The sequence below is a fragment of the Stegostoma tigrinum genome, chromosome 17 (genome assembly GCF_030684315.1).
Source record: "Stegostoma tigrinum isolate sSteTig4 chromosome 17, sSteTig4.hap1, whole genome shotgun sequence".
Lineage (NCBI taxonomy): Eukaryota > Metazoa > Chordata > Chondrichthyes > Orectolobiformes > Stegostomatidae > Stegostoma > Stegostoma tigrinum.
The window spans coordinates 30,268,857-30,287,639 of record NC_081370.1 but is presented as its reverse complement, the minus strand read 5'-3'; the positions used below and the strand labels follow the sequence as shown (position 1 = coordinate 30,287,639).

Here is an 18,783-nt window from a genome sequence, read left to right as displayed (position 1 = left end):
CTTCCAGCTGGAGTTTGGTAGCCATCTCTCCTGCCCTTTGGAGAGCCGTGTAGCTGAGCATTGCTGCTACTCTGAATGCTGCTGCAGATGCTGGAGTTGATGGCAGCGGTCTGGTTTCTGCTCTTGTTCCTCATAAGACATGTCAAGTCCAGCTGTGTTAGCTGCTCCCATTTTGTGTTGCAAGACGGCAACAGGGAAGGGCTGCTAAAGTTGAGTGAAGTACAAGACTAGTGAAGTGCCTTCCAGGAGGTTGGCAATCACATGTCAAGTAATGATAGCTGTCTGAGAAAGGTGCATTTAACAGCTGTCAGTGTCCTGGCCATGGCCAGAACTCTTTAATTTCACTCATCGAAGCTTGTCAGTTACAATGAAGACACTCTTCCTTCAGCACCTTCAGCAAGGTGACCCTAATGAGGTGCAGTTTGAAAGCCTTTATGCCTTGTTGGAAAACAAAGAGTACCAGGTTAACAAGACTTAAAATAGCCTTTTAATTACTTTGATTGTCTTCCCATCAGAACCTCAGCCCTACCTTCTGGGGAACCTGACCCAGGAAAAACTACAGAAAGGGCAAAATGACATTGGGATCCCCATCCGTCATCATTTTCTAGGACTGTTACAACCATCAACACGCTTCTAACTATTTGTAAAAAATCTGCCCAAGATCTCATGAAACTGTAAGTGACAGCAGCTATAAGGGAGACAAATGTAGATATGTATGTTCTCTTGATGCTTCTTTGATAGTCTTTAAATAAACACGTACGTACATCTCACAGACATCATGAGAATCCATTATATTTCTGTATTGGACACATTACACAGAAGTCCAGTTGTACAGATCTCATGTCTGTGACTTCGGGGAATGGTGACTAACACCTTAGAATGCAGATGAAGAATCAGATTCATCCCGCAAAATGTTTGTATTGTATTTAACTGCTTGCTTTCAACAGCGAGGAGTATAAAAATGATCCAGGCTTCAGTTGCAGAGTTCTCCTGGTGTCACACTGGATGAAAATCCAATCCAGGCACAGTTTAGTCAATTTGAAGCTGTTAAACAATGTTTTTTGCAACAAATCTCAGTAAAGTTTCACTTTAGCCGTCTGTATGCTGGCTTGGGGAAATTCATGTTTCAGTCAATCTAGTAGATGGTTATGTCCCACTTTGTAAAATGGGCTTAACTAATGCTAAGCACACCATTTTGAATAGACTTAAAATACTCACTTCATAGTTGACTGAAGGAAATACGCACCTATTATTGCCTGTTTAACTGTTCAAAATCCATGAAGCAAGCATTAATATTTGATGTACAAATGATTTTGTGTTTTTATGTATAATGTTGGGGAAAAATAGTCAAAACAAAACATGGATCAACCTTTCATCTTGATTAATGAAAAAATCTTCCCCCCATCCCTATCAGGTGTGAATAGAGCAACAATGACCTCAACATTGAAGTGTTGAACTTGTTTTGACTTCCAATTTGCTCATTAGTATATCCATAACTGATGTTGGAAATGGGCAGTCAGATTACCTACCTTGAAACAGCAATGTACTTTATTGGGGATCCTGATATAATTTCTGAACCAGGGTGACCTGAGTCAAAACTTTTGAAAATGAAAATTAGCCCCCGGATCTTTGAACAGAAAAATAGATCATTTTTTGAACGGAAGACGAAAATATACCTGTTGTCTGAGAGCAGGGTCAATGCATTCTCCATCTAGTTCCTAATACTAATTCTGAAAAGACAGAAGTACTGTTTGAATGCATCCCCATAACATATGAAAGAGAATATGCTTATGCTAATACCTTTATTAAACCACGCATGTCAATTTGGGCAGCGAGCATTTGGTTGAGTTGGTGCTCAGATGGTAATCAGTTAAATGTTGTTTGCACACAATGTTGTCGAGAAGCTTCATAAACTTTCTGCTCGCTCCATCATGTCTTTTCATTAAAACTATTCTAATTCCCAAAAGCTTTTGACCATAAGTGTATTTAACATTACAAAAACCCAAATGCTTCAAAGAGTTGTAATCAGAAGAAAATGAACACTATAGAACAACATTAATATTTAGCAGGATAAGCAAACACTTGGTTGAAAATGTGGCTTTCAAGGAAAATTTTAAAGCAGAACTTGTTGGAATGGAGGACAATTTCAGAGAATGATGTTGAGAAGGCATGACCATCACTGCTGTGGGAGGAATACACAAGATGCCATTGTTAGAGGATTGGAGAATTGTGAATGTGGGGTGCTGGTGGGGTTGGGCGGGGAGGTTGGGTTGAAGACAGGGAAAAAATACAGGTATAGTCAAGTCCATGAGAGGATTTCTACTGTCATTTATTTTGCTCATGTTATTACCCTATTTACTTCCTTTGTTGGCCATCACCCTGAAAACAAAATGGAATAGATATTGTTGTGGATATTGTAGTTATATTTACAGTTAAGGTTCTCTGCTAAGCTGGCTATATTTAGACTGCAAATACCAAGCCCAGCTAGACATTTCCAGTAATTGGAGAAAAAGAGGAAAAGTGAATATTTCCTACTGCTGTGCTGCACAAAGCCAAGATTTATTTGGAATTATGACGTTATTTTGTTCTTTAGCTATGGAAGTACAGTTGATTCTAATAAATCCCAAAGCTTCGAAGCTTATTAAACAAAATAATATGGAAAATGGTTGTAACTGGCTTAGCCCATGTATCTCAGTAACACCTAAGGGCAACTTCCTTGATAGCACAACATTTATGAGGAAGAAAATAAAATGAACTTCCATAATGCCCCTAATTTTAGTGTTTTGGATATCCTTTTGATACCTTAATGGTGTCCACACTATGCGCACATGCTCACCAGATGACATTCTGGTGATGCCATTATCATAGACATTAGGAACATGTGCCAGAACTGTGCACATACACCAGATCTTGTAATGCCTTTGTAATTCTAGCTCTCTCATTTTCCACCTCGCTACTTCAGTTAATACCCTCAGTTAACCTCATGCAGCTGATCACAGCAGCAGAAAGGACTGTGCCATTGGCATTACTTCAAGGAATTATCAATTATCTTGAGCTTAGCTGTCAGTTGATTGTATTGACTGTTTCCGAATTCCGAGAAAAACAGTGAGTTTTCCACTGCTTTAGTCTGACCTTTGTCATACTCAGGCCCTGCTTGTCCTGCAATGAAAGCTTTGACATCTGTAAGTATTCTCATGGATAATAAAATGTGAGGCTGGATGAACACAGCAGGCCCAGCAGCATCTCAGGAGCACAAAAGCTGACGTTTCGGGCCGAGACCCTTCATCAGAGAGGGGGATGGGGTGAGGGTTCTGGAATAAATAGGGAGAGAGGGGGAGGCGGACCGAAGATGGAGAGAAAAGAAGATAGGTGGAGAGGAGAGTATAGGTGGGGAGGAAGGGAGGGAATAGGTCAGTCCAAGGAAGACGGACAGGTCAAGGAGGCAGGATGAGGTGGTAGGTAGGAAATGGAGATGCGGCTTGAGGTGGGAGGAAGGGATGGGTGAGAGGAAGAACAGGTTAGGGATGCAGAGACAGGCTGGGCTGGTTTTGGGATGCGGTGGGGGGAGGGGAAGAACTGGGCTGGTTTTGGGATGCAGTGGGGGAAGGGGAGATTTTGAAGCTGGTGAAGTCCACATTGATACCATTGGGCTGCAGGGTTCCCAAGCGGAATATGAGTTGCTGTTCCTGCAACCTTTGGGTGGCATCATTGTGGCACTGCAGGAGGCCCATCCCATTGGGCTGCAGGGTTCCCAAGCGGAAATATGAGTTGCTGTTCCTGCAACCTTCGGGTGGCATCATTGTGGCACTGCAGGAGGCCCATGATGGACATGTCATCTGATGGGCCTCCTGCAGTGCCACAATGATGCCACCCAAAGGTTGCAGGAACAGCAACTCATATTCCGCTTGGGAACCCTGCAGCCCAATGGTATCAATGTGGACTTCACCAGCTTCAAAATCTCCCCTTCCCCCACCGCATCCCAAAACCAGCTCAGTTCGTCCCCTCCCCCCACTGCACCACACAACCAGCCCAGCTCTTTCCCTCCACCCACTGCATCCCAAAACCAGTCCAACCTGACTCTGCCTCCCTAACCTGTTCTTCCTCTCACCCATCCCTTCCTCCCACCCCAAGCCGCACCTCCATCTCCTACCTACTAACCTCATCTCACCTCCTTGACCTGTCCGTCTTCCCTGGACTGACCTATCCCCTCCCTACCTCCCCACCTATACTCTCCTCTCCACCTATCTTCTTTTCTCTCCATCTTCAGTCCGCCTCCCCCTCTCTCCCTATTTATTCCAGAACCCTCACCCCATCCCCCTCTCTGATGAAGGGTCTAGGCCCGAAACCTCAGCTTTTGTGCTCCTGAGATGCTGCTGGGCCTGTTGTGTTCATCCAGCCTCACATTTTATTATCTTGGATTCTCCAGCATCTGCAGTTCCCATTATCACTGATACAGTATTCTCATGGAGCTTTTTTTTTCCTTTATTCTTTCACAGGATGAGGGCATCGCTGACCAGGCAGCATTTCTTTAAACTCTTCCCTCATCACTTCCATGCTGATTAGGATGGGCTCCAAGGTCTGGCAAAATTGTGCTTGTCTTTTGTTTGTGCCAACTTGATGCTAGTCTTCTCTTGGCTCGTTGATAATGACCACAAGGTCTCTGGTAACCCTTTAATGCATTAAGTATTTTAACTGGCAATGCAATCAGCTTTTGTTTCTAAACAGCTCCATCCATGTATTTGTCTACTTCTGCTCGAACTGAATGCATAGATTAGCTCAGCTCAGTTGAGCTGGTACATGCAAGATCCTTTCTTCTGCCTGGGCTGCAGATTACTCATGCCTGGTGACTCACACATGTTGAATCTGTTTCAGTTGCATTTGAAAGTACAAACAGTACCTGAGCTAGTTTGCGAACCAATGATTTTGTCTCATCATTGTTAATTTTTAATTTCTTTTGAACATCATGTCCCTGTATCTCTGCCTGGCCATGCATCTGTTCTTGACTCGCTGGAAGGGGCATAAACACTGGGTGAGAAAATGGAGGAAACCAGATTTGCATGCTTACTTCGACGACAACTTTTAAATCAGAAGATACTTTGGCATGAGGGCTGTCAGATGTGAAAAGGTGAATTAATTACAAACAAACAATTATCTTGCAAGATTTCAGCCTCACCACTGGCCATGGATCCAGTTGAGGGCACTCCAATAATGGTAAGCATCATCACTGTTGTTGAAATGAGAATATGCAGTAGTGCCTGTTCCCCACGGACTACGTATTGCTAACTGAGCATTTTGCACCATCTTGTACAAAAGAGAGAGAAGATTGTGTCTGTGAATGTGGTGCACTTGTGTGACATTCCTACATAGTTGAATGGCTGTGTATAGGCTGTACAGATTGCAGTAATTCTCAATAATATGGTTATTAAAACCAGAGATGTGAAAGATGCTAGAACTGTAGGAGTGCAAAGATTTCAAAGACTTTGAGAGCTGCAAGAGGTTTCAGAGCTAGGGACGAGTAACCTCATGGAGGGATTTGAAAACATGTGCAAAGATTGTAAATTTGAAACGTTCTGAGATTGAAGGCTAACACACTACCTGAAATGGTGGTGGAAGCCGATTCAGTTATCTCCAAAAAGACATTGAATGTGTCTTGAAAATGAAGTATTTGTAGGACAGTGGGGAATGAGCAGAGAAGTGGAATTGATTAAGTACGTGTTTCAAGGAACCAACTCTGATACAGTGGCCCTAGTGGTGGCTTTCCATATTGCATGTTTCTGTGAGCTAGGGCAAGGACAGATAATGTTGCAGGCTGAAAGGGGTTATTAAGAGATGACGTACAGGAGAAAGGATATCTTAGGGAGGAACTCAAGCGTGCATTTTGGGGAAGGGGCAGTAAAAAGCTACAAATTCAAAGATGAGGGAACACTTTAAAAGCAAAGGGTCTCAATAAAGGTGAGCATATCAGTGCATGAAGGGAGAATGGAAGTTGTGAGAAGGTGATAATGGTGACATTTTTACTGTGGTTTGTGTGGTACAGATAGTAGAAAACATCTACAAAAGGGGAGCCTTCAATAAGGGGCAATGCATCATTGTGAATCAAGTCTCAGGAAACTGTTGCAGTGTTCTGGAGTAACTGTGCAAGGTTCTACATTTTTTGCTACTTTGATTAAACAATATGTTAAAAGATATATAAGAATGTACTAATTTCCTTCCAACAATGAAACCCTTCTTCCATCCATGTTAGGAGCACTGTCAGTCCAATGCACATTGCAGAATCTCAGTAAATAGCAGTGGCACAAGATTTGTGCATTTCAATGGAATGAAATTAATTCTCTTCTCTTGAAGAAAGAGTAAGTGTCTTCTGTAAGTAACTGAATGTTTCCCTGTTTTGTCTTCGAGAAATTTTTTGGGGTTATATTGACAGTGGTGAGTGGTTGATCAATCATGTAGAGGTGATGGCTTAATGGTATTATTGCTCGCCTATTAATTCTGAGAGCCAGGTAATATGCTGGTGACCCAACTTTGAATCCTACCATGCCAGATGGTGGAATTTGAATTCAATAATAAAAAAATTCTAGAATTAAGAGTTGAATGATGACCACAAAATTGTTGTCAAGCGTCAAGAAAAACCACCTGGTTCACTGATGTCCTTTAGGGAAGGAAATTTGCCATGTTTGTCTGGTCTGGCCTACATGTGACTCTAGACCCACAGCAATGCGGTCGATTTTTAACAGCCTTCTGGGCAGTAAATGCTGGCCTAACCAGCAATGCTAAAACCCTCTAAATAAATACAAAAATTATTTTCAAAATGGCACTAGATTTGTCATGAAGTGTTGTTTTGGTCCTATTAAAAAAACACAGACAAGTGAAAAAAGCTTCAAGAAAGAACCAAAGGGAAATAGAAGCTGCTGCATCATATTTTCACTGCTTAAGCAAAGGAGCAGCTTGGGGCACATATGTAGACCCTGGCTCCATCAAGTTTGCAGCACAATCAATTGTGTTTATAGGATGCCTCAGTAAAAATTATATCAAAAATAAAAATAGAAAAAATTGATTTCTACTCTTGATAGATGTAAGTCTTGTGTTCAGAAATGTTACTGGTAATTTGTGAAACATTGTGAGAAAAAGCACTTCCAAACTGAAAAAAACATTATTTTAAAGGTTTGCAACCAGTGTTTGAATCCAAAAATCAAAACCACATTACAAAAATACCATAAACTGCATTGAAATACAGCATTGTTTCACTTGGTGTGTGCAACGGATATGTGAAGAAAATGAAACACAATTCAAATGTTACTTCAATGAAATATTCAAAGATTTCACAGTTTTAAAATTTGTATACAGCTTTTACAAAGCATTCATCAAATAGCTTAAAAGTAGAATGAACCAAAAGTTTGCACTGCCTCAAATGTTTTTTAAAAAAGTGATAGAATAGATCAAAAGACAGGATGGCCTATTCCAATTTCTATTTTGCTGTGTTTTATAGAATGGCACATTTAGAATTTGCTAGCAGGAATAAAAAGTAAAGCATCTTGTTTGCAGGGTGATACAATAAATTTTAAATATATATTTCACATGAGCATGGTTCTTGTTTAAGGTTGCGTATGGATGAAAATAATATTAAAACAATACTAAATAAGCTTTGGCTACATTTGTGGACGGTTCATCATCAGTGAACAGACTCTATAGATGGCATATCATCAGAATTGACCTCAAAGGACCTGAAGAGTTCTAACTCAAGCCACAGTACCATTTCCTTTACAATTGCATTCCAATTTCAGGCCAATTTCATTGACTCACAATCACCTGTCTAAAATTTAAGTATGTGTTGGACCTGATTTGGAAAAGCAATCAGGCAGCTGACAGATGTAATTTATGTTGAAATACTTCTTTTGAGAGAGTTGGTTGCATTCTGTTTGAAGGGCAACACTCACAGATCCTTTCTCAGTTTTTAAAGGGAAGCCAGTGAAAGACAGAAAATGTAGATGCCTCTAATTTGCTTTAGACCATAAGACTAGAAGACATAGGAGAAGAAATTAGGCCATTCAGCCCATCGAGTCTGCTCTGCCATTCAATCGTGGCTGATAAGTTTTTCACCTCAATTCTCCCACTTTCTCCCTGTAACCTTTTATCCCCTTGACAATCAAGAACCTAACTATCTCTGTCTTAAATATGCTCAATAACCTGACCTCCACAGCCCTCTGTGGCAATGAATTCCACAGATTCACCAATCTGAATTTTCTCCTTATCTCCATTATGAAGGGTCTTCCCTTTACTCCAAGGCTGCGCCCTCACATCCTGCCAGTGGAGACATCTTCCCAATGCCCAGTCTGTTGAGGCCATTCACTATCCTGTACATTTCAATAGATTCCCTGTCATCCTTCTAACCACCATCAAGTAGAGACCCAGAGTCCCCAAACTATCCTCATAAGTTAAGCCTTTTATTCGTGGGATCATTCTTGTGAACATCCTCTGGACCTGCTCCAGGGCCAGTACATTTTTCCTGGGGTGTGGGGTCCACGACTGTTCATAATACTCTAATTGTGGTCTGGCCAGAGCTTTATAAAGCCTCAGAATAAATACATCCCTGCTTGCATATTCTAGTCCTCTTGAGATAAATGCCAACATCGTATTTGCCTTCCTCACTACCAACTCAATTTGAAAGTTTACCTTAAGAGAAACCTGGGCTAGGACCCCCAAGTCCCTTTATGCTTCAGATTTCTGAATTTTCTCCCTATTTAGAAAATAGTCTATGCCTCTATTCATCCTACCAAAGTGCAAAACCTCACACTCTTCCACATTGTATTCTGTCTTCCACTTCTTGGCCCATTTCCTAACCTGTCTAAATGTTTCTGCAGCCTCCCAGGCTCTTCATTACTACCTGTCCCTCGAACTATCCTTGTATTGTCTGCAATCTTAGCCAAAATGCCCTCAGTTCCTTCATCTACATCATAAATGTATAAATTGAAAAGTTGTGGTCCCAACACTAACCCTTGTGGAACACCACTTGTTACCGACTGCCATCCTGAGAAAGACCCGTTTAGCCCCACTCTCTGCTTTTTGCCAGACAGCCAATCTTCTATCCATGCTAGTGCCTTGCCTCTAACACCATGGGCCCTTGTTTTACTCAGTAGCCTTCTGTGTGACACTTTGTCACAGGCTTTCTTGAAGTCCAGGTAGATAACATCTACTGGATCTCCTTGGTCTAAACGACTCATTACTTCCTCAAAGAATTCTAACAGATTTGTCAGGCATCACTTCCACTTGATGAAACCATGCTGACTTTGCTCTATTTTACAAAATAAAAACCAAAAGAACTGTGGATGCTGTAAATCAGGAACAAAAACAAAGTTGCTGGAGAAGCTCAGCAGGTGTGGCAGCATCCGTGAAGGAGAAAACAGAGTTAAAGTTTCGGGTCCGGTGACCCTTCCTCAGAACTGATGGTGGCTGGGAAAACGTCAGTTTATATGCAGAAAATAGGGAGGTAGGTGGGGAAGGGGGTAAACGATAGGATAGAGCCCAAAGAGAGAGAAAGACAGTTGGACAGACAAAGGAGTTGCTAACGATCAGGCTGGGAGGGTGAATAGTTGTTAATGGGGACCGTTAGTGACTACAATAGGGGGTGGGTAATGGTATGCTATGTGGTAGGAAGGCCTGGTGTGTGGGGTGGGGGGCTGGGACATGGGAGAGTTTAGGCCCTAAAATTATTGAACTCAATATTGAGTCCGGAGGGCTGTCGGGTCCACAAGTGGAAAATGAGGTGTTGTTCCTCCAGCGTGGATTGGGCCACTATATACTACAAACCCACTGACTCCCACAGCTACCTGGACTATACACCCTCACAGCCCCCTTCCCGTATAGACTCCATCCCATTCTCAGTTCCTCCGTCTCCGTCGCATATTTTCAGATGAGGCCAACTTCGACAAGGGATCCTCCGAAATGTCCAACTTCTTCCTCAACCGAGGATTCCCCAGCTCCGTTCTCGACAGGGCCCTTAACCAGGGCTGACCCATCTCCCGCACATCTGCCCTTGCCCCTTCTCTTCCCTCCCGCAATATCGATAGGGTTCCCCTTATCCTCACCTACCATCCCACCAGCATCCACATTCAGAAGATCATCAGACACCATTTCCGCCACCTCCATCGAGATGGCACCAACAGACACATATTCCCCTCCCTTCCCTTGTCCACCTTCCACAAGGACCGTTCCCTCCGGGGCACACTGGTCCACACTTCCTTCATGCCCAACACCTCCCCAACAGCCTGTAACCGGCGAAGGTGAAACACCTGCCCATTTACCTCCTCCCTCCCCAGTATCCAAGGGCCCAAACATACCTTCTAGGTGAAGCAGCACTTCACCTGCACTTCCCAGAATCTAGTCTACTGCATTCGCTGCTCACAATGTGGTCTCCTCTACATTGGAGAAATGAAACATAGACTAGGTGACCGCTTCGCAAAACATCTACATTCTGTTCACAAAAAAGACCCTGAATTTCCTGCCTCCTGCCACTTCAATGCACCACCTTGCTCCCTGGCCAATAGCTCTGTCTCTGGCTTGCCACAGTGTTCCAGTGAAGCCCAGCACAAGCTGGAGGAACAACACCTCATTTTCCACTTGGGGACCCAAAAGGCCTCCGGACTCAATATTGAGTTCAATAATTTTAGGGCCTAAACTGTCCCATGTCCCAGCCCCCACCCCACACACCAAGCCTTGTTACCACATAGCCTGCCATTACGCACCCCCAGTTGTTAGTCACTAACAGTCCCCATTAACAACTATTCACCCTCCCAGCCTGATCGTTAGCAACTCCTTTGTCTGTCCAACTGTCTTTCTCTCTCTTTGGGCTCTATCCTATCGTTTACTCCCTACCCCACCCACCTCCCTATTTTCTGCATATAAACTGACGTTTTCCCAGCCACCATCAGTTCTGAGGAAGGGTCACCGGACCCGAAACGTCAACTCTGCTTTTCCCTTCACAGATGCTGCCAGACCTGCTGAGCTTCTCCAGCAACTTTGTTTTTGCCACATTTTACCATGTACCTCCAAATATTCAGAAATTTCATCCTTCACAATGCATTCCAAAATCTTACCAACAACAAAGATCAGGCTAATCAGCTGTAATTTACCATCTTTGGCCTTACTCCCTTCTGAAATAATGGGTTACATTAGCATTTTTCTAGTCCTATGGCACCCTCCCTGACTCCAGTGCTTCCTGAAAGATCACCAAAATGCCTCCACTATGTCTTCAGCTATCTTTTTCAGAACGCTGGGGTGTAACCAATCTGGTCCAGATGACTTATCCACCTTCAGACCTTCCAGTTTTTCTTAGCACCTTCTCCTTAGCTGCCATAGTCACCTCTGCCCCCACCTCCCCTAAACTCCTTTGAATTTTTGAGACATGGCTCGTGTATTTCACCATGAAGACTGACACAAAATACTAGTTCAGTTCCTCAGCCATTTCCTTACTCTCCATTACTACATCTCCAGCGTCATTTTCCAGCTGCCCAATGTCACCTTTTGCCTCTCTTTTGGCCTTTATATATCTTAAAGAAATGCTAGTAATTTATTTTAATATTACTGGCTAGCTTACCTTCATATTTAATCTTATCCATCTTTATTTCTTTTTACAATGTCCTGTTTGTCTTTGTAGGCTTCCCACTGCCCTTTGCTCCGTTATATGCTTTCTCTTTTGCTTTTATACTGTCCCTGATTGTCCTTGTGAGCCATGGTTGTTTTATCCTGCCCTTCGTATGCTTCTTTTTCCTCAGGATGAATTTTTGCTGTGTCTTTCGAATTACTCCCAGAATCCCCTGCCATTGCTGTTCCACTATCTTTCCTGCTAGGTTCCTCTCCCAGTCAATTTTGGCCAACATCTCCCTCATGCCTCTGTAGTTATCTTTATTCAACTGTAATACCATTACACCTGATTTCACCTTCTCTCTCTCAAATTGCAGAGTAAATTCAATCTTACTATGATCACTTGCCTGTTCCCTAGTGGGCTGCACCACAAGCTGTTCCAAAAAGCCATCTCGTAAACATTCCATAAATTCCTTTTCTTGCAATCCATTACAAACCTGATTTTCCCAGTCCACCTGTACATTGAAAACGCTCATGATCACTGTAACCTTGCCTTTCTGAAATACCTTTTCTATCTCCTGGTGTATCTTGTGCCCCAAATCCTGTTTGAAGGCCTTTACACAACTTCCATTATGGTTTTGCTTTGCAAATAATATATTTAAGTTGGGTACAAATTGGGGGAATTTCATCAAGTGGGCATTATTAGAGTTTGAGCTTCTGCTAAGCATTTAATCACCACATCATCATCTTAAAACCAGCTGAGCATGGTGCACTCAGTTTGCACTTGAGCTAACTCACTTACAAATTGTTCTTATTTACAAAAAAAAAGTCTGTGGTTGTCTTGCTATTTCTTGTACGTCTTAATATATTGGTGCTTTGGAAGGGCTGTGTGGAAGAGAAGAAAAACCCTTGAAATTGTACAGAAATTACAGCAGGAAGTGGACTTGGATTGCCTCCTACAGTTAATGAGTGAAAAGTACATTTAGCCATCAGATAGAAATTGGAGATCTTAAGGATATGAAATGAAAGGAAAATTAAAAAAAAAATACAGGGGTGTCTTGGAACAGGGACTGGTCAGAGTCTACAAAAGCCTGAACATGATTCTGAAACTGTGACTTTAAATTAGAAGTTATATCTTGAGCCACAAAGTATGCAATTAAAATATTTTAGTAACCTTGGCTCACAGGGTTGCAAAATTCTTCAACTTCTTCTTTATGTGGACTATCATGGAGGACAAAGGGCTGATTTTTATTTGCCTCCCCCTTCACCCTTTGGAATACTCATTAGGGAAAAAAGAGCAATAATTGGAATGCCTGTAGCCATACTTTTACACAATATTAGGAGATCCAGGGTGTATCTGGGAAGGAGAGGACAGTGCTGGATCTGACTGGCAGGCAAGAGACAGGTCTCTTCCTCCAGCAAGCATTGGCTGTCTTTGCAGCAATGCAAGTATTCAAATCATTCCATCGTATGTTCCGTGCTAATATTCTAAACATTGTAGTGCCGGGACAGAGTTTGATTCAGGAAGCTATAGCACTTCCGCGTCACTTGATGTGACCTTGTTACATAGTCTGCATTCACAGATCATATTAGAATCCCTACAGTGTGGAAACAGGTCCTTTGGCCCAACAAGTCCACACCAACCCTCAGAGCATCCCACCAGAGCCATCCCTGTATGACCCAGCTAATCTACATATCCCTGAATACTACAGAGCAATTTAGCATGGCCAATCCACCTCGCCTGCACATTTTTGGACTGTGGGAGGAAACCAGAGCATGTGGAGGAAACCCACGCAGATACAGGGAGAATGTGTAAACTCCACACAGATAGTCACCCGAGGGCAGAATCAAACCCGGGAGCCTGGCGCTGTGGGGCAGCAGTACTAGCCACTGTGCTGTTACTTTTATCTGTCAGATAACCTTTGTTATCTATCAGTGGCTCAAGGAAATACAGCAAGGACCTCTGAATGGATCCAAAGTGTTAACTGACATAGCTGCAGTAGCTGAGGACTAGAACGTTATACAAAGGGCCATCTGTCTAAAATGATAACAAAACCCACATACTCCCCCTGTACTTGCATTGCTTGAAATCCTGTGAATTGCGATATTAGATGAATATTTTAACATGATTGTGTTACCAATATTCCAAAATAGTGTAGCCAGGGCAACTGTAATGATGAAAGATATTTCATAGAATTAATTCTTGTTGTCAACTGCAGAGATCTGAAGAACCTAGACTTGCATAGGCAGCAAGCTGATGCATACTCCATCCGATACCTTCAGTTTATTGTTTTTTACTAACTCAATGTTGTTAATAATGCTTCCTCCGCCAATACCTTACTTATTCAATCAGCAAGCGGTTGGAGAAATGAGGCATACTAAAGCTGCAGCAATATGAAGTCAAAGAGTTCTTTAGAGTAACATTTTTGTAGTTATCCTACATGATAAGTGCAGGATATAAAATTGTACAGAAACCTGGCATCAGCATGCTTTAGTAAAACCAATCATGATAAAGATAAAATTGTGGGAATGGATATAATGGTTTATTGCTTTTACGATTGCCATCTTGCCAAAATCAGAATTTTGAAAAATTCATTCATGGGACATGGGCATCCCTGGCAATGCCAATACTTATAGCCCGTCCCTACTTGCCCTTGAAGGCGCTGGTGAGCCACTTTCTTGAACCACACAATCTGTGTGGTGTAGATATACCCATAGTGTTTTTTATGTAGTGATTGTAACAAGGTCAGGGAAAGTATAATTATATAGTCAGCATGATTGGTTGACTCATAGCAAACAAATGACAATTAACAGGATCATGTTGTATTCATGTCTAGTCCATCCAGTGTTGCTAATGAATGTAGGAATAAGAGAATAAAATGGCAGCATAGCTGCATCATAGAAATGTGACTCAGCTCTTTGCCTTTCATGCACTATTCAAAATGTGAAATACAGTTTCTCAAAATGAAAAATGTAAGAGACTAATAGATGTAGTTATTTAGAGGCTCCCTCTTAGGCTGCATATAAACCACTGATTATTGAGCACCTTTGCAGTAAAAGTAAGAAAGCCATCACATTACCATTTCCCTGCACCAACCTTATGCCTTGTCAAGGATATGACCTGCACGTAACCTGTGTAATCACTCAGCAAATGACAATTGACTCTAACCCACCACTGAGAATTTGTGAGGTATTTTACTTGTTGGATCAAAAACCATTTGAACTTTCATTTAAAAATCTATGTGTTATGTGTGGAGTGTTTGCAATGGAAAGATCATTTGCCGGATTAGTATATGGGGTGAGATGTGCATTTATTGTATGATTATCATGTATCAGCAGGGTGCATGTTTAGTTATTGTGTGGGTTGTGTTTATATGTGGGAGTGATAATTAATGTGTAACTATGTGCAGGCTTGGCTTAGATTTATGCAATTGACTTATCTCATAGGACCTTCACTTCTTGAATCTGCCATTCTTTTTCTTTCTCATTAACATTATTGTGAGGTATATTCTTGACTGTAACTTGCAATGTCATTGACGCTGAACCATTTGCGACTGATACATTCCTTTGGCTCCAAGTCATTCCTCAGGCACTCTCTGTCACCTTGATATTTCCTCAGGAAATAGTTTGCTCTGTAATGACACTAGTATTATGTTTGTTTAGGTTGTAACCTGTGTCATTTGCTTTTTGTGCATGAAATTAGTTGGTCATAATAACAGTAGAAAATGAGTAACTTGTCCAAAGTCTGAATTCCCCGATTCAATCCTGCAAAGCCACTGCACAGTTCATCTGACAGAGCTCCAGCCACCAGGTAGTTCGATGCCTCCTCTATTCACGGAATCATGGAATCCCTACAGTGCCAAAAGAGGCCATTTGGCCCATTGAGTCTGTACTGATCCTCCAACGAACATCCCATCCAGACCCACCCCTGTATCCTATAACACCGCATTTCCCATGGCTAACCCACCTAGTCCACACATCCCCTGGACACCATGGGCAGTTTAGCATGGCCAATCCACCTAACCTCCACATCTTTGGACTGTGCGAGGAAACTGGAGCACTCAGGGGAAACCCATGCAGACATAATGCTGTCTTCTGACTTGGGAGCAATTTGTTATTATGAGTCATATCCAAGTGTTTAGGAATACTGAGAGGGTGGGATCATGGATAGTGAGATTCATCAGCATCCTAATCTCTAAGATATTGGAAACATTGGTAACTGTGTATAATTTGACTATACCTGCATGCAAAACTGACAAATTTTCTGATGAAGGTTGAGGGGACATTTCCATCTTCTTCATGGGGCCTCAAAGTGACATAGATTTCCCTGATTGTGTGTACTTAACACTATCCATTAGTGTTTTACTTAAGAAATAGTGGAAGCAACTATAACAATTGGTTGTCATATAGAAAGGCAAATTGAGGATATGCTATCTACCATACATCAGATCAGATTTTGCTTTCTGTTGAAGCCTAGTCAATACTGGAGAACCAATCCGATATTGCCATTTTTTACTCCAGGCTGAAGTTGAGAATTACACACATTTTGAACAGGTGATAAGTATCTTTATTTATACATATCCTAACTTTGACTTGTCATTTTAATGTGGAATAGATTAGAATTCAAAGATCCCAAGAGATTTCCAATTACTGTTGATCTGCACAGTAAATGTTTTACTGAATACAAAGTACAATAATTACTTTAATTACGTTGAAAACCAGTCAGCACTCAGTTGAATGCTATTGGTTGAAATTTAACTATCTTGACTCAGTGCAAGTTGCAGCAGATATTGATGTGCTGGATACCACGGAGCTGGGAAATGGAAGCAGTCTTCAGAGGAGAAGATGATGACTTTGGAGAAGAGGAATCGCTCCTTGTCCATGGCTCAGTGCAAGTTGCATCAGAATTTGTTGGAGGGATTTTTGCTATGACGTCCAGCAAGCTTTCTCACCCTACTTTCCCAAGCTCATCTCATTAACTACTTACACCATTCCTAAGGCACGTCTCATGTCTGATTCTGTCCCCATCTTACCGCACACTGTTCCTGGAACAACTTGCCACTCAGCAAATATCCACCAAAAACAATCCTTGTATTAATGCCATCTTTGAAAGGCCGCGGTTCACCTGGATAAACACTGGCAATCTGGTGTTACTCCTCCCCAGGAATGTAATGTCACAGCAGCAACATTGCTCATTGCATATAGCCTGTATGGTTGACACTCCCTCGTATGTACCCCATTTTCTCAGCTTATTGTGTCTAAACATGACCCCAGACAATTTACCTGTCCATAACTACATCCACCCTTTCTGAATCACTGCTGCTCTGTCCCAGTGGATACCTGCTGCTCGCTATTGTCCAGAGGAGAACTTCACAGACAGGCAAGCCATCAGGCAATTCCACTCAGGAGTTTTTATTGACAGCCAGCAACAGGGAACAAGTAGAGGCTGCAGTTTGCCCTCACAATGCTAATGCTCAAGTTATGACCAAGACTAAGTGTACAGTCTATGAGTGTCTGCTGCACTCAGGTCTCATCTGCTTGAACTGGGTGTCGATCAGCTCCTGTCCGGCTTACAGTGCCTGACATACTGAGCTTTGTCATGGGCAAGAAGGGATTCCTCTTCCCCAAAGTTGCTGTCTTCTCCTTGGAAGGCTGTTTCCATTACCCAGCTCCTTGGCATCCAGCACATCAACTCATTGCCTGCTCCAATTGTGCAGAAAACAGCACACTAGGATGATGTAGCACATTCTGTCCAGACTACACTGGAGGCCTCTTCATCCTGACTAGTCCAAGCAGATGAACTATATCTTCAGCAGCCCCATAATCTGCTCCACCATGGCCTTGGTTAAAGCATGAGCAGCACCGTATCAGAGCTCTGCAACAGTCAGAGGGTTGTACTATGGTATCATGAGCCATAGAGTCACAGTGGATAGCCCTTGTCCCCAGTAAGCAGCTTTGTAAGACACCTGGACACTGAAATGCACCAAATACACTAGGCTGCTCCAGGATATAGGAGTCCTGACAATTGCTTCCAGAAACTGGTAATGGTGATCACAGATCACTATGGAACCCCTTCCTGTTGATGAATTCCACAGTGTGTGACAGGGCCCTAGCCATGACATGTACATACATTCGATGACACCCTGCACCTGAGGGAAGCCAGCTATGTTTCTGAATCCCAGTGCTTGGGCTGCAACACAGACCTCATCATGGGGAAATACTGTGATGCTGTACAGATGGCATCAGTCACTGCCCTGATGTATTTGTGGGTACATGGCTGAGAGAACACACACAGGTCACCCATCAGTCCCTGAAAGGAGCCAGTCACGCAGACATTCAAGATGGGTTTCACCTTCACAGCCATTGGCAGAGGCTGGTCCCCACTCCCGCAACCCTCCGGCCCCTCTCCAAAATCTGACCAAGTTCTATGACATATGGAACCAAGATCAGCACTGTGCCTCATTCATGCCCAGCAAATGGAGTCAGGGCCAAAAACCTGTGGTCTTCCTTCAGACCACAGGCATCCTGAGCGACCCTGCAGCAGTGATCTCTCTCTGAGCTGGGTGCTCCTCAGCCTCTGGGGGTCCTGCTGCTGTTCCTGTACTTGCTGTCAGGCCTTCTATAAGTGCCTTATGTAAGTAGTTACAGCAGCTAACTTGCTGTCAGCAGCTAGGCACTGGACCCTCAGTGGAAATGCTCTCCATTGGGAATAGAAAGAGGGAAAGATGTTCTTAGATTTCAGAAGAGCTGTTGATTAGATAAGGCTGAACACACCCCTCCACATACATAGCAAGACATCTTGCAGCCCGATAACAAGAGCCAAGCCTCCACCATTCATTCAGCTTCAGCCTCAGTATGTGCAGAAAGGCTGAATGACAAACACATTCCATCCATAAGAGAGAGCCAGCTGTGGCCTCACCCACTTCCAATCCCAGGCCCACAACACTCGTTCAACATCTCACTGCATTCAGAACAGACCATCATTTAACTCACATGACAGATAATGAAGTGATGATCTCCACCTCCCACAACACCTTTGAAAGTTGTGCGAATAATTGGTCACCCTTTCTAAGTGATTGTTGCTCAGTTCAGCATCATTGAAATGCCAGTGTTCATTTTGCAAGCACCAGTGGCATGGTTCAAATCACTTTGACCGGCATTTTCACCCTTAGCACATTCGCTCTCCTTACATTGCAAGTTGATGAA

At 42.7% G+C, this 18,783-nt stretch overlaps 1 protein-coding gene across 6 annotated transcripts in view; it reads left to right on the top strand.

Annotated features, from left to right (window-relative positions):
• Positions 1-18,783, top strand: part of tub (TUB bipartite transcription factor) — a 358,157-nt gene that overhangs the window by 199,417 nt on the left and 139,957 nt on the right. For 2 of the 6 annotated variants that reach the window (XM_048546125.2, XM_048546126.2), the window contains one exon: positions 4,497-4,656. The exons of 3 other annotated variants lie outside the window; for them this stretch is intronic. In XM_048546125.2, the coding sequence (XP_048402082.1) occupies positions 4,646-4,656 (11 nt within the window). In that variant the 5' untranslated portion in view covers positions 4,497-4,645. Of the gene's footprint in view, positions 1-4,496; positions 4,657-5,132; positions 5,212-18,783 lie in introns of those variants that run through there. One more of the 6 variants, XM_048546131.2, reaches the window with a different exon arrangement.